This window comes from Baudoinia panamericana (assembly GCF_000338955.1).
Source record: "Baudoinia panamericana UAMH 10762 unplaced genomic scaffold BAUCOscaffold_15, whole genome shotgun sequence".
Taxonomy (NCBI): Eukaryota; Fungi; Ascomycota; class Dothideomycetes; order Mycosphaerellales; family Teratosphaeriaceae; genus Baudoinia; species Baudoinia panamericana.
In genome coordinates this window covers 390,121-401,491 of record NW_006911271.1, presented here as the reverse complement: position 1 = coordinate 401,491, position 11,371 = coordinate 390,121, and the positions used below count along the sequence as shown (strand labels likewise).

The 11,371-nt window shown below is 53.5% G+C and overlaps 7 protein-coding genes across 7 annotated transcripts; 2 read left to right on the top strand and 5 right to left on the bottom strand.

The window, feature by feature from the left end:
- Positions 1-189: 189 nt before the first annotated feature.
- BAUCODRAFT_45010 (uncharacterized protein) lies at positions 190-1,053 on the bottom strand (the record flags this gene model as incomplete). Its single annotated transcript, XM_007683255.1, has 2 exons — positions 190-842; positions 900-1,053. Coding segments are annotated over 2 exons (807 nt in total), but the record flags the coding sequence as incomplete, so codon positions are not given.
- A 559-nt stretch (positions 1,054-1,612) lies between these two features.
- Positions 1,613-3,240, bottom strand: BAUCODRAFT_319460 (uncharacterized protein). Its single transcript, XM_007683471.1, has one exon. The coding sequence runs from the start codon at positions 3,113-3,115 to the stop codon at positions 1,946-1,948; it is 1,170 nt and encodes a 389-aa protein (XP_007681661.1). The 5' UTR covers positions 3,116-3,240; the 3' UTR covers positions 1,613-1,945.
- A 125-nt stretch (positions 3,241-3,365) lies between these two features.
- On the top strand, positions 3,366-4,217 carry BAUCODRAFT_80063 (uncharacterized protein; the record flags this gene model as incomplete). Its single annotated transcript, XM_007683306.1, has 1 exon — positions 3,366-4,217. The coding sequence occupies one exon, from the start codon at positions 3,366-3,368 to the stop codon at positions 4,215-4,217; it is 852 nt and encodes a 283-aa protein (XP_007681496.1).
- Positions 4,218-4,317: 100 nt separating this feature from the next.
- On the bottom strand, positions 4,318-4,841 carry BAUCODRAFT_319348 (uncharacterized protein). Its single transcript, XM_007683470.1, has one exon. The coding sequence runs from the start codon at positions 4,693-4,695 to the stop codon at positions 4,417-4,419; it is 279 nt and encodes a 92-aa protein (XP_007681660.1). The 5' UTR covers positions 4,696-4,841; the 3' UTR covers positions 4,318-4,416.
- On the top strand, positions 4,842-5,583 carry BAUCODRAFT_319349 (uncharacterized protein). Its single transcript, XM_007683469.1, has 2 exons — positions 4,842-5,261; positions 5,334-5,583. The coding sequence occupies exons 1-2, from the start codon at positions 4,987-4,989 to the stop codon at positions 5,386-5,388; spliced, it is 330 nt and encodes a 109-aa protein (XP_007681659.1). The 5' UTR covers positions 4,842-4,986; the 3' UTR covers positions 5,389-5,583.
- On the bottom strand, positions 5,584-7,427 carry BAUCODRAFT_319350 (uncharacterized protein). Its single transcript, XM_007683468.1, has one exon. It carries the CDS (start codon positions 7,138-7,140, stop codon positions 5,779-5,781), a length of 1,362 nt encoding a protein of 453 aa, XP_007681658.1. The 5' UTR covers positions 7,141-7,427; the 3' UTR covers positions 5,584-5,778.
- Positions 7,428-7,714: 287 nt separating this feature from the next.
- BAUCODRAFT_127159 (uncharacterized protein) lies at positions 7,715-11,094 on the bottom strand (the record flags this gene model as incomplete). Its single annotated transcript, XM_007683467.1, has 4 exons — positions 7,715-8,572; positions 8,621-10,684; positions 10,736-10,786; positions 10,831-11,094. The coding sequence occupies 4 exons, from the start codon at positions 11,092-11,094 to the stop codon at positions 7,715-7,717; spliced, it is 3,237 nt and encodes a 1,078-aa protein (XP_007681657.1).
- Positions 11,095-11,371: the final 277 nt, after the last annotated feature.

Genomic DNA, 11,371 nt, shown 5'->3' with positions numbered 1-11,371 from the left:
TTCGACGCTGCTTCTCAGCGGGAATGAGGTGCTCTTAGAAAGATTCAATTACCGTCTGGACTACCGTGCACTTGGCACATGCATCGCCTTCTCTACGTCGTAGACTTGCTGGGACTGCTTGCCTCTTTCAAGCATTCGCTCCGCTGCCCTTTGTGAATCTCTATCACTGTCCGCCACATCATCCCCACCATCTGCGATAGATCGTTCACCATCTCCAAACATCGGCTTGAAGAAGGCGTCATAGCTTGACCACACACCCTTGAATACCGCGCCACTGAACTCAGCCATCCATTGCGGGAGCCGCCCATCCTCATCCTCGAACATCCGTATCATCATGAACACCAGTACCACAATTGGCAACCATACCGAGAGCAGCACATACTGTCCCACCCGCTGCTTGTTGCTTGTGACCGTGAACGGACGTATAGAGTGCAGATAGTCTTGATACTCGTACGGCAAGCCCAACTCTGCTGCGCCATCCGCGATGAGCTTCAGGTAGCGAGCCGAAGGTTGCGCGTAGCTAGTATCCGGACGCTGAAGACGCCCACCATACTTGGGGGGGTCCTGGCCTGGTGGTGCTGCAGGTGCAAAGAGCGTGTGTGACTTGAACGCGGGTAGTGTTGGGTTTTGCGGGACGGGACTGCTAGGGTCAGTGGAAACAAATGGATGGCAGTCAACTTCGATATCGTGGTACGCGGATCCACCGCCTTCTGTTGCGATGATGTGCGCATAATCCTCCGCCGTTACCTCGTAGACCACGCCTATCAGGCCTTTGTGCCATCTGTCTTTGCGGTATGGTCCCTTCTGCTGCCATGCGTGTGTCAACAAGGGCGTCTTCTCGTCTAGAGCGGCATTGTCCGGCTGGGCAGGCTTGTCGTTCTCTGGATCGCGCGACCCACTGTTGGCGAAGCATGGCTCTGAATAGGGTATACCAGGTAGATCAAACGTCAGCCGTAATGATGGTACTTGGACGTTGATCTGCGAGATCGGCTTGATACCGCGATTGCCTCGGAACGTCTCGTTCGAAAGGTTGGATCCGTAGGCCAGGTACAAGAAGTTGCCTCGTGCATGAACGCCATTAAGGTACTCGTAGAGGTCGCAGGGCGACCCGTTAAAAGCGGCGTTGAGGTTGATCGTTTCTGCGGTGAGTGAAGTAGCACGAGGTCCTCGCTTCTTTGTCAACCTCTGGTATACACGCCGTGCACAGTAAAGTGCTGCGAGAGCTCGATTTGAACACCCAGTTGTTGTTGGAGACTCCATCTTTGCAAGCCGCGGTCTTGAAACTATCGTGCCGTCCATCAATGCGACGGCAATGCGAAGACGATTCGATATGTCTGTATATGTATTGATTATGGTCATTGATTACCATATCAACAACGTCGGAGTCCGGCATCAATGAGCGGACTCCGATCCGTGCTCTGGAGATGCCTCGGACGCTCTTACTTTCCGCTCCGACGCCAAGGCTTTGTCAACCTCACAGCGCAGCACTATCAAGCTCACCATAGCCACCAAGCGATCAGTGTACCGCTCTACGCTTGCTTGCAATGGCGCCAGAGCAACCGATAGCAGCGGCGAATGGCGCTGATGAAGCTGACCTTGCCAAGGTAGGCCTGTAAAACCGCGCTTCTCGCCACACGCTTGTCTAACAGCTTATAGGCATTCCAGGAACTAGCAAAGGGCGAACGTACAGCCACAGCGCTTGAAAGTCAATTAAGCTCAATGGAGGCAAAGATTGAGGCGCTGTTGGCGCAGGCAGAGAAGGATCAGGAAGAGGTGGAAAGGATGAAAGCACAGCGAGCAGTTGGTGGCGGCTCCACTGCCGCAGGGCGGCCTTGACTGAACAATCGAACAATGAACCAACGCGACATCGTGCACTTGGATTTGATAGTCCGAGGCTGCTTTCCAACGCGCAAAATGACCGAACCTTGGAAACGATATAAATCCGTTATAAACCGCCAACACTGGTCGGCTTCACGGTCTCGTTGTGCGCTTCCATTGCCAAACTAAGGTCGAATACACCTTCTGCGCTCTTCTCTACCACGCCAAGCTCGGTAATTATGCCATCTATGAGCTCGGCCGGCGTCACGTCGAAGGCCGGATTCCACACGTCGATACCTTTCGCCGCAATGCTGACGGTCTCCACCTGCGACAAATCCAGATCGACGCCGTCGTATCTTGGCCCTTTAATGAAAGTCATCTCCTTGCCTGGCCGCTCCTCAATGGTGATGTCAGCGCCCGACTTCGTGTGAAGGTCGATGGTCGTTCTCGGAGCTGCAACGAGGAACTTGACACCATGGTGCTTGGCGGTGATGGCGAGTTGGTATGTTCCGATTTTGTTGGCTGTATCGCCGTTTGCGGCAACACGATCAGCGCCGACAACAATGGCCGCAATGCGCTCAGTTGGCCCTCTTAGTCGCAGGAGGGCGGACGCCATGGAGTCAGTAACCAAGGTGGCTGGTATGTTGTCATGGACGAGCTCGAACGCCGTTAGCCGGGAGCCTTGGTTGTATGGACGAGTTTCTGTGCAGAAGGCACGCTTGAGGCTGCCATTTGCATGCAATGAGCGGATCACACCGAGCGCCGTGCCGTAACCGGCCGTGGCTAGAGAGCCGGTGTTGCAGTGCGTAAGCACGCTGACTTGGCCGCCTCCAGCCTGCTGTTCGATCCACGCAGCACCATACTTGCCAATTCCTTGATTGTCGGCAACGTCGCTGATCAGCATCTGAGCTGCAGCATCACAGTATGCTTTCTTCACGGCATCGCCAGTGCTGCTGGCATGCTTGGCGGCGGACTCAACGATCTTCTTCAGCTTTCTTGCAGCGTCGGCAAGATTGACCGCAGTCGGTCGACTCGTTACGAGGTAATCGAGCTTCTCAATGATGAACGCGCTGACTTCCTCTGCTTGGTCGGAGACGGCGCCCGTCTGTAGCTCAACCGCAAGTGACAGCGCGGCAACTATCGCAATAGCCGGTGCGCCGCGGGTGCGCATCTCCTTAATAGCATGCCAGCCATCTGTTGAGTTTTTGACCTCGTCGTACTCTTCTTGATGGGGCAGCTTCAACTGGTTCAGGATCTGCAAGCTGCCTGGCTTGTATCGTATTGCTTCGAGCACCATTTTCGCAAACGCTCACATTCAAGGCTCTTGCACAAAATCTACGCCGTCAGGTACCGGATAAACTTCAAGCAGGCTAATGCACTTTTTATGCACGATTGCATCATCGGCTCAGGTGTCTGAGTGGTAGAACTATGCGGGGTTCAAGTTGCACAAACATTTACAGAACAGCACGAAGCGAAACAAGTTTGGAGAATCCACGTGCATAACGGCGAAGCTCATACAATCAGCGACACGAACTCTGCGAACGGCCATGTCGTCCACACTCAACATCGACTCGACGCTCAAGCTCCCGACAGGTCACAAGCTTCCCATTCTAGGCTTCGGTGTTTGGGACAGCCCTACAGACCTCACAGTCAAGTCGTGTCTGGAAGCACTGAAGGTCGGCTACAGACACATCGACACTGCGCAAGGATATAGCAACGAGGCAGAGGTTGGCGAGGCGGTCAAGAAGTCAGACCTCCCTCGGGAGAAGATCTTCATCACCAGCAAGATATGGGAAGCTGCAGCAGACGTCCCATCAACGTACGACAAGTGTTTGGGAAGTGTCACGAAAATTGCTGGCGACGATGGCTATCTAGACCTTATGCTCATACACAACGCTGCCGTAGGAGCAGAGCCAAGGAAGAAGATGTGGCTCGCGATGGAGAAGCTGCACGAAGAGGGCAAGTTCAAGAGCATTGGCGTGTCCAACTACGGCATTGGGCATCTTGAGGACTTGAAGAGCTATGCCAAAGTCTGGCCACCTGCTGTCAACCAGCTTGAGCTCCACCCATGGCTACAGCAGCGGGAAGTGGTGGAGTACTGCAAGAAGAATGGGATCGTTGTTGAAGCGTACTGCCCTATTGTGCGGAACCAGAAGGCCAATGACCCGACATTGAATGAGATCGCAAAATCGCATGGCAAGACGCCTACCCAGGTACTCATACGGTACTGCATAGACAAGGGTTGGTCGCCGTTACCGAAAAGTGACAATCCTGGACGTATAGCACAGAATGCCGACGTTTTCGACTTTGCTTTGTCGAAAGAAGATATTGAGAAACTGGATGCGCAACCGCAGGAGAAGCCTTTGGTGCTTGCGGTAGACAACGAGTCAAGATCATGAGGTCAGTTCTGAGTGGTGGCGGTGTTGGGGTTTCATACTGCACTGTGCGGGGAGGTGAAGTGTACGCACTTTGCATCAGCAGCTCATACCGAACGTGACGGCGATCAAGCATACTCTAGTGCTGGGACATATTGACCGTCGGTCCCGACTTCGATGTCATTCTCGTCACGCTGCCATCAGCGCGCGCGCCCCCTACGTATCAAGCGAACGTGACCTGCAGCTTTCTCCCTTCCACCATCACACCGTCGATCTTTCCCTTTACCATCTCCGCCACCAGCTCGCTTCGAAACCTGACAAACACATCCGTCACGCTCTCGCCACCATGAACCAGCTCGTTCGCTGTTATCGCTTCGGAGGCCCCATGCACATTGATCAGCTTAGTGACAGCAAGCTGAAACGCTTCTAACCGCCACGTGGAGACCCGGGCCAGTCCCAGTGTATCCGTGATTTCCTCTGGAGCCTTCGCCTTGCACTTCATTTCTGGGTTCTCTCCGCCTGCGGGACGCCAGAGCTCGATGATTGTGATGGCTGGCTTACGGACGATGCCAGGTTTGGGCTTGACGACTTTGTTCGGCTATGACCTTGTCAGTTCATATTCCGTCTAATTTGGGGGGCAGATCATAACCTTCGGTGGCCTCTCACGTTCCCTTGTCGGCTTTGCGTAATCGTCACTGGATCGGTCGGACACGCCTTGCTCATACTCCTTGTTCTTCTCAGCTAGCATGTGGAATGCTGACCCTGTCCTCGCCGGCTGTGCTACATTAGCACCATGCATCCATGTATGGAAAAGTCATTGGATACCACACGTGCGCGCTGGAGGGCAGCGACTTGCTTGCGTATCTCTTTCATAGGGTCCTTCTTCGCCGGTGCCATTTCGCCGACGTTACCGTGGTGCAGATCAGCTTTGCTCGAGTTACCTCACTGCAGTGATGGTTCAGATGTCAAGAAAATGGGTAGAGCCAGGAGGGAGCTTGTGAAGACTGCTGCCTTTGCTGAATGCTGGATCATTCAGTCTACACCCAGATATGGTGTTAGAAGCGTCATGTAAGTAGCGTAGTGCCGCCCTGAACAAACCTGCTGTCCTTTACATATGCCATCGTCTGACAAGGAGATCAGCGCTGCTTGGTTGATCATTTGGACTGTTTTGAAGACTGGTGCTAGTGAGTCCTAAATCACTTACACGCTCTGATCCGCACTTCAGACCTGCCTCACTTGCGCACTCGGGAATGATTACACAGACTATACTGGGCCTCGCACATACAGATTCAGACCTTGCGTTGGTTCTTCCTCTGACATGGTAAGCTGAATCGATTACGCTACGCTGCGTTCGCGACGTATACGACGGCGACGGATATGATGGCGATTCGAAGCTTGAGGTTCTTAGGTGCCATTCCCCATCGGCGATAGAGCGGCAGCCGCTCAATAAACTTGCTACTGACCGTAGCCCCATTCTTCCTTCAGCGCATTTACCCAATCCTGAACGTCTACGAATTGGCCATCAACGTTGATCACACCGCCAGGGTACTTTTCCTTGATGCCCGGAACTGCGATGTGGTCATGGTTACTGCCGCAAATGGACCGTTCCAGAGGCGGTGGGCTCAGTGGTGCAAGCCGTTGCGGCTTTCTCATTCTCATCTGTGGGGATTGCTTCATTGTCGCCGATGCTTTCCTCGCTCGCCTCTTTAGCTGGCTGTGCATCGCTTGAAAAGTGCACTCGCTTTGTAGAGGCGGAGTTGGTATCGGGAAATGACACGTTCTGCTCGCCATTGGGCGCGCTTCCATTGGCACCTTCATTCTTCCCTGGGTCCGCTCTGGCGGGAATATCAGTCTCGTCAGTGATAGATTCGTGGTCTATCTTTGACGCTTTTTCGCCTTGTGTGCCCTCCTTGTCGTTCGGCTCGCTCCCTTCTGCCACAGGCTCAGGGAGTAGGCCTTGCCGGAGCATGTTAACGGTGGCTATGGCTCCCTTAGTATCGCCAACTGCAAGCAGTGCATCACAAAGATAGTTCCATGCGGTGAAGTCGTTATCGGGGTCGGTATCCGAGAGCATATCTATGCCAAGAGTCACTGCAGTGCGGACACACTGGCGGGCCCGCCTAGGACGTCCATTGATTCTATCCCATGCGGCAAGGGTCTTCGAACACTCCCTTGTACCGAACAGTATCTTGCCGTTGGCATCGATGTCGGATGTGACAAGTCTCACAAGCTTATCCGCATACACTGCCACGTCCTGCCACTTGTCGTTTTCGCGAGCATGCAGTGTCTTGTCGAAAAAGGCTCTAGCTAATTCTCTCTCAGCTTGATCCTTAAGCCAGTAGAAGCCATTGGTAGCGTCAAGCACTTCTTCATCTTCCAGAACCGCCTCCAAAAGCGCGATCGCCTCATGAACACGGCTCGAATCAAGCCGTAGAAATAGGATAGCCCACTCGTACCGGACCAAGGACGTCTGCCCATCCGAGCCATAACGGCCAGCAGTCACGAAAGCGTTACTGGGCAGACGATCGACAAGAGCCAGGTTTCCAGTTTCATAAGCCAGTCGCTGAAGTGTTTCCGGGTTTTGTAGCATGTATTGATAACAGCTTAGGAACGACTCCTCGAACCGTTTTGGATGATTGCTGGTTCGCTCAAGTAGGCCAATCGCGCGGGGCCAGGCCTTCTTCTCACATAGCAATCCGAGGTAGTACAGTACCGCGCTGACCATATCAGTCCAGTACACTGGTATGATAATACTCGAGACGGCCTCCCAGTGAGCGATCATTCTCTCGCAGGTGTCCGCAGCTGCTTGCCAATTGTTACATTGCATGTAGTACGAAGCGAGATTTTGCTGGTCCTCGAGCAGGTAGACCGCGCGAGGGACATCAAGATCCAGCCATGGCCGTTGGTTCTGTTCGTTCTCTATCAGGACGTCGATCGCATGGGCCATCTCTGTGGCTGCTATGCTCCATTCCTGCTGCTCAGCATATGTGCGCGCAAGGCCAGCGCGGAAAAGGCCGTCATCGCCATCTGCCTCGACAGCTTTCTTGAAATAGGCCACGGAGGCTTCGTATTGGTTTGCTTCCCGGAGAGCTAGTCCAACTCTGGCATGCCTAAGTCCTTATGTCAGTTTCTGCGCTGTCTACAATTTTGAACGAGAATACTGCGTTGGCAATACTACGCTAAGTGTTGCAGCGAGGGCGAGACACAACTGTAGCGGTATTCCAATCACTACGATGACTTCTCTCCTACGCAGTTCTCACGCCTGGGAGGCACATCAACACTCTCACAGTGCTTACCAGAACGCATTCTGAGTCAAGCCTGTTCGCTCCGCAAGAAGAACGATGTCAGCGCTAGAGGCCACTGCGAGTGCCAAGTTTACATCTTCATCCGGAAAGTCCGAGTTCTCGCGAGCTGTAAGGTACTACGCCAGGCTCACGTTAAGCAATGTTCTCAACGGTGTCCTGTCAACCTGTGTTCTCACCTGCAAGGTGTTGAGGAACTCGAAACACGCATCAACCTCATCAATAACCGTTAACCACGACCGTGCGTGGCCACGAGCTGCCCCTTTCGAACATGACTGGGATAGGGCTACGCAGCACAGCTGCGGTCCATTCCTTGTCTTCCGGTATGAGCGCTTCTTGTACGTCAGGGTCCTGGAGCCAGAGCAGTATCCTGCCACGTGCCTCGCTACTGCGCAGGTAGTCACTTGTCTGGAAGCTAGCAGCAGCTCCAACCCACCTATCTATGCACGCATCGTCGCGAAGCAGGCGGACCAAGCAGAGGCCGATCTGCGCTTTCATCGGTCCGTCCACGTCCTCGACTGCGACGTCGTTGAGATGCTCGGGCAAGTAGGCTCCGGCATATCCGCAGGCTCGGGCAACCGTCTCACGGTCTTTAAGGCCGGCGGTATTGCAGAGTGCTTTTAGACAGCCCAATAACGTCATGGCCTGCATACTTTGCGTCGAAAAGCCTATGATTCCTGCTTGTATTTGACGTTCCTGTATCTTCTCGGCAAGACGATTATGGCTAATCTGTACCCAACATTGCGCCATTCGTAAGAGTGTCTGCTTGAGCTTCACTTCCGCTGGTGGAATGTCGGACAGCACAACTTCGGACTCGCGGCCATGGGCTCCCTTCTTTTCGTAGTCACTTGCGGAGTTGCGGGTATCCACTTGACATCGCTTTCTAAATCTGTCTTCTGCGGACTGGTCAGCGGCGGTGTTTTCACCGGACACAGTGAATAGTGAAACAAGGGCGCGGCGTAGGCGATCTTCAAGATCGATCAGGGCGGCCCCTGACGGTCGCCGCATCGTTAGCAGCGCGTCGAGCTCCGCAAGATTCAGTTCGCGGTGTGAGCAAGCTATCCATGCCAGTATGTCCTGTAAACCGTCAGTAAAGCTGATGGATGCGGGGATGTATCGACTTACACGTAGATCTTCAGAGTCCTCAACCGATAATTGCCGAGACAAGCGATCAATTATTAGTAGCATTGCAGCCGTAAGATCTACAGGAAGCGATGCAAGCGTCCTTCTTATCACGTCTTCCCTGCTCAGCGAGCATATCTCTTCTGATAGGAGGGTTGCCATGAGAAAGTTCCCTTTGCAATGCTCAACTATCTTCTCTTTGACCTCTTGAGATAACTGCTCTCGTACAAGCTTGCCCTTCCAAGCAGACTGAAGACGACGCACGACCCAGTGGTCCAGATCAGATTCCGTGTGCCTCACGTTCAGAGGGATATGTGTTGTGGAAGAGCCAAGAACGGGTACGATATGTCTAGCGGTATCGGAACTCAGGAAGAACATCACTTGTACCTTCGAGGGGCTGGCTGGCGTGTTACTAGGAGCTGACGTCCTTATAGCAGCAATGAGGGCAAGCATATGTGCTTCTAAACACTCCTCGATGGCGTCGATGAAGAGGTAGGCCGTACCAGATTCGTCGTCAAAGTAGCTCGGGAACAGTATCTTCCACACCGCCGCAGTCGAGCGTAGAATACTATCCTCGTACTCTTCTTCCAGTGGTGTGCCGTCGGCCAGAGAGCGTACCATCTGATCAAGCCTTTCCGGAATTCTAAGAGCTGGTTGCTCTCCCGGACCTTCTTCTTGCGTGTTCGGCTGTTCATCCGACGCGCCATCAGTCGTAAATTCTTGAGTGGGCTGAGACTGCTCGGATTCTGGTACGGCCTTCAACAGGCTGTCAGCGAGCACAATGTCAGGTAGTGCCTCGGTAGGTGGGTCCGAGCCAGTGCTTGTGTCCGGTTCGTCTGCATTAGTTGTTGGAGGGTTTTCTTCGGCGACGCCATATGAGCCATCTCCCGTCGCCCTGAGCTTGCCTTTCTCGAGCAGATCTGCCAGGTATTTGGCATACACCTTGTCGTTCTGCGCAACCCCGTACGCCAAAACCCGAAGAGCAGTGTTCACGGATCGAAGATCCGCCTGGCTTTTATCGCAGAAAAAGTATGCTACCGACTTGTGCGTGGACTCGGTACCCTGCTTGCACTTGGCAAGTAGTTCATCGATGAGCCCACTGGCCAAGTACGTCTTGCCGTAGCCCGAGTCCGCGCTGACAAGCAGAACTGGAATTTCGCCATCAAGCCACTGCTGGAAGGATCGTTCCTGCATCACCCGCTTTACGGTGCCATCCATGCGGCCAGGATCGTCATTCATCCGATCAAAGATGGCCGTACTCGCCATTCTGGCCGCCTTGACGCCAAGATCGAGTTCGAGCTTGGAACGCTGCTTCGCTTCTCGGGAGACTGATGCCTTTGTAGGCGCGGATGCTGACTGCTGTGTCGTCGAACCACCAGCCTTCTCCAAGAGCTTGTCTATCTTTGCCGTCATCGCTTCCATGTCTGATTTGGTCGCTTGCTTGCTTTGAGCTGCTTTGATAGCAGTCGTTGTCAGCTTCATTTCTGTGATGATTTCTTTCGTGGAAACAGCTGCAGTAGCAGCCGTGCCCGATGTGGCCTCGATTCTGTCCAGGGATTGCTGCATGATCGTAATTCTGAAACGGATCTCGCCACTGTCTGCCTGCAATTCGTATATTGCCTTGTCCAGCCTGATGTTGAGGCCTTTAATGTCAACAACAACCGACTCAATGCGAGTGGACTTCCGCAAGGTGACGGCTTGCATCATGAGCGATTCATTCTCTACTAGCGACTGCAGCTCACCTATTGCACTATCGATCTCAGCATTACCGCCTAAGGCAAGCTGCCGAAGATATTCAGCGACCTTCGAAACAGCAGGCCTTGCCATCTTCTTCAGCTTCCGAAAGAATTTGGGCTCGCCAGGCTTGACCCCCTCCAGGCTTTTGAAGCTCAGCCTCGTTGCAAGAGCACAAACCTTCAGCAAGCTGACAAGCATTGCCTGGTAGATGGGAATTAGGTTCTCGGGCAATCTCTCATGGCTAACCTCGCTCATCCGGTGGGTAAAGGCTTCGATTCGACCAAAGAGCCCACCGACAGCGTCGAACGATTTAGTGACGCCTTGAGCCGCCTAAGCTTTTGCGTCAGATGGCTGACTTGACAGTGCAATGAAAGCACCTACATTGACCAGTACCCCTACCGCCGCCAACACCTGTGAGCCACCAGGGAACATCTAGAAGAGTTAGCGTACTCCTGGACATAAGTAGCAGAGCGTACCGTAGCCGCAGTGCTTCCGACTGTGCTAGTCAGGAACCTGAACGGTCCAATGGCGCCCTTCATGACCTCAGTGAACTTAGAGCTCTTCGTATCGTGGCCGAATTCCTCGTGTTCGGTGTGCAAATAGTCGATCAGCTCCTCTGCGCTCTGTGGGTGTGCAATCGACGGATCTTCCAGGTTGATATCTGTATGTCCATAGAACTCGCTGAGCGCTTTTGACCAGACTCTAGTAAAGTCCGATGCTGGGCTTTTGCCAGAAGCCATGTTCACGATCTTGGAGCGCAACCTATGCAAGAACTATATCACAGCGACAGTTAAGATGTTAAGGTTGAATTATGTTCAAGAGAAGAGGATGGTCGAGCTACATTAACATACGTATGATATGAAGGGAAGACGAGCAGATGCTGAAGGAGACACATTTGACCAAACCTGATCACGCTTCAGCCGCATATGCATGGTAGACCCTCGTCAATGCATGGTTGTTGCGTGCAGGGGCCATGTCGCCAGAATGCGGGTAGTGTCACAGCCGCATGGCGCCGTC

Excerpts from the sequence above, each read along its gene's own strand:
- BAUCODRAFT_319350 (XM_007683468.1), bottom strand. The coding sequence starts at position 7,140 with ATGGCCCATGCGATCGACGTCCTGATAGAGAACGAACAGAACCAACGG.
- BAUCODRAFT_319349 (XM_007683469.1), top strand. The coding sequence starts at position 4,987 with ATGCATCCATGTATGGAAAAGTCATTGGATACCACACGTGCGCGCTGG. Across the intron at positions 5,262-5,333 it reads TATGGTGTTAGAAGCGTCAT|CGCTGCTTGGTTGATCATTT; the intron begins GTAAGTAGCGTA and ends CAAGGAGATCAG.
- BAUCODRAFT_319460 (XM_007683471.1), bottom strand. The coding sequence starts at position 3,115 with ATGGTGCTCGAAGCAATACGATACAAGCCAGGCAGCTTGCAGATCCTG.
- BAUCODRAFT_319348 (XM_007683470.1), bottom strand. The coding sequence starts at position 4,695 with ATGAAGTGCAAGGCGAAGGCTCCAGAGGAAATCACGGATACACTGGGA.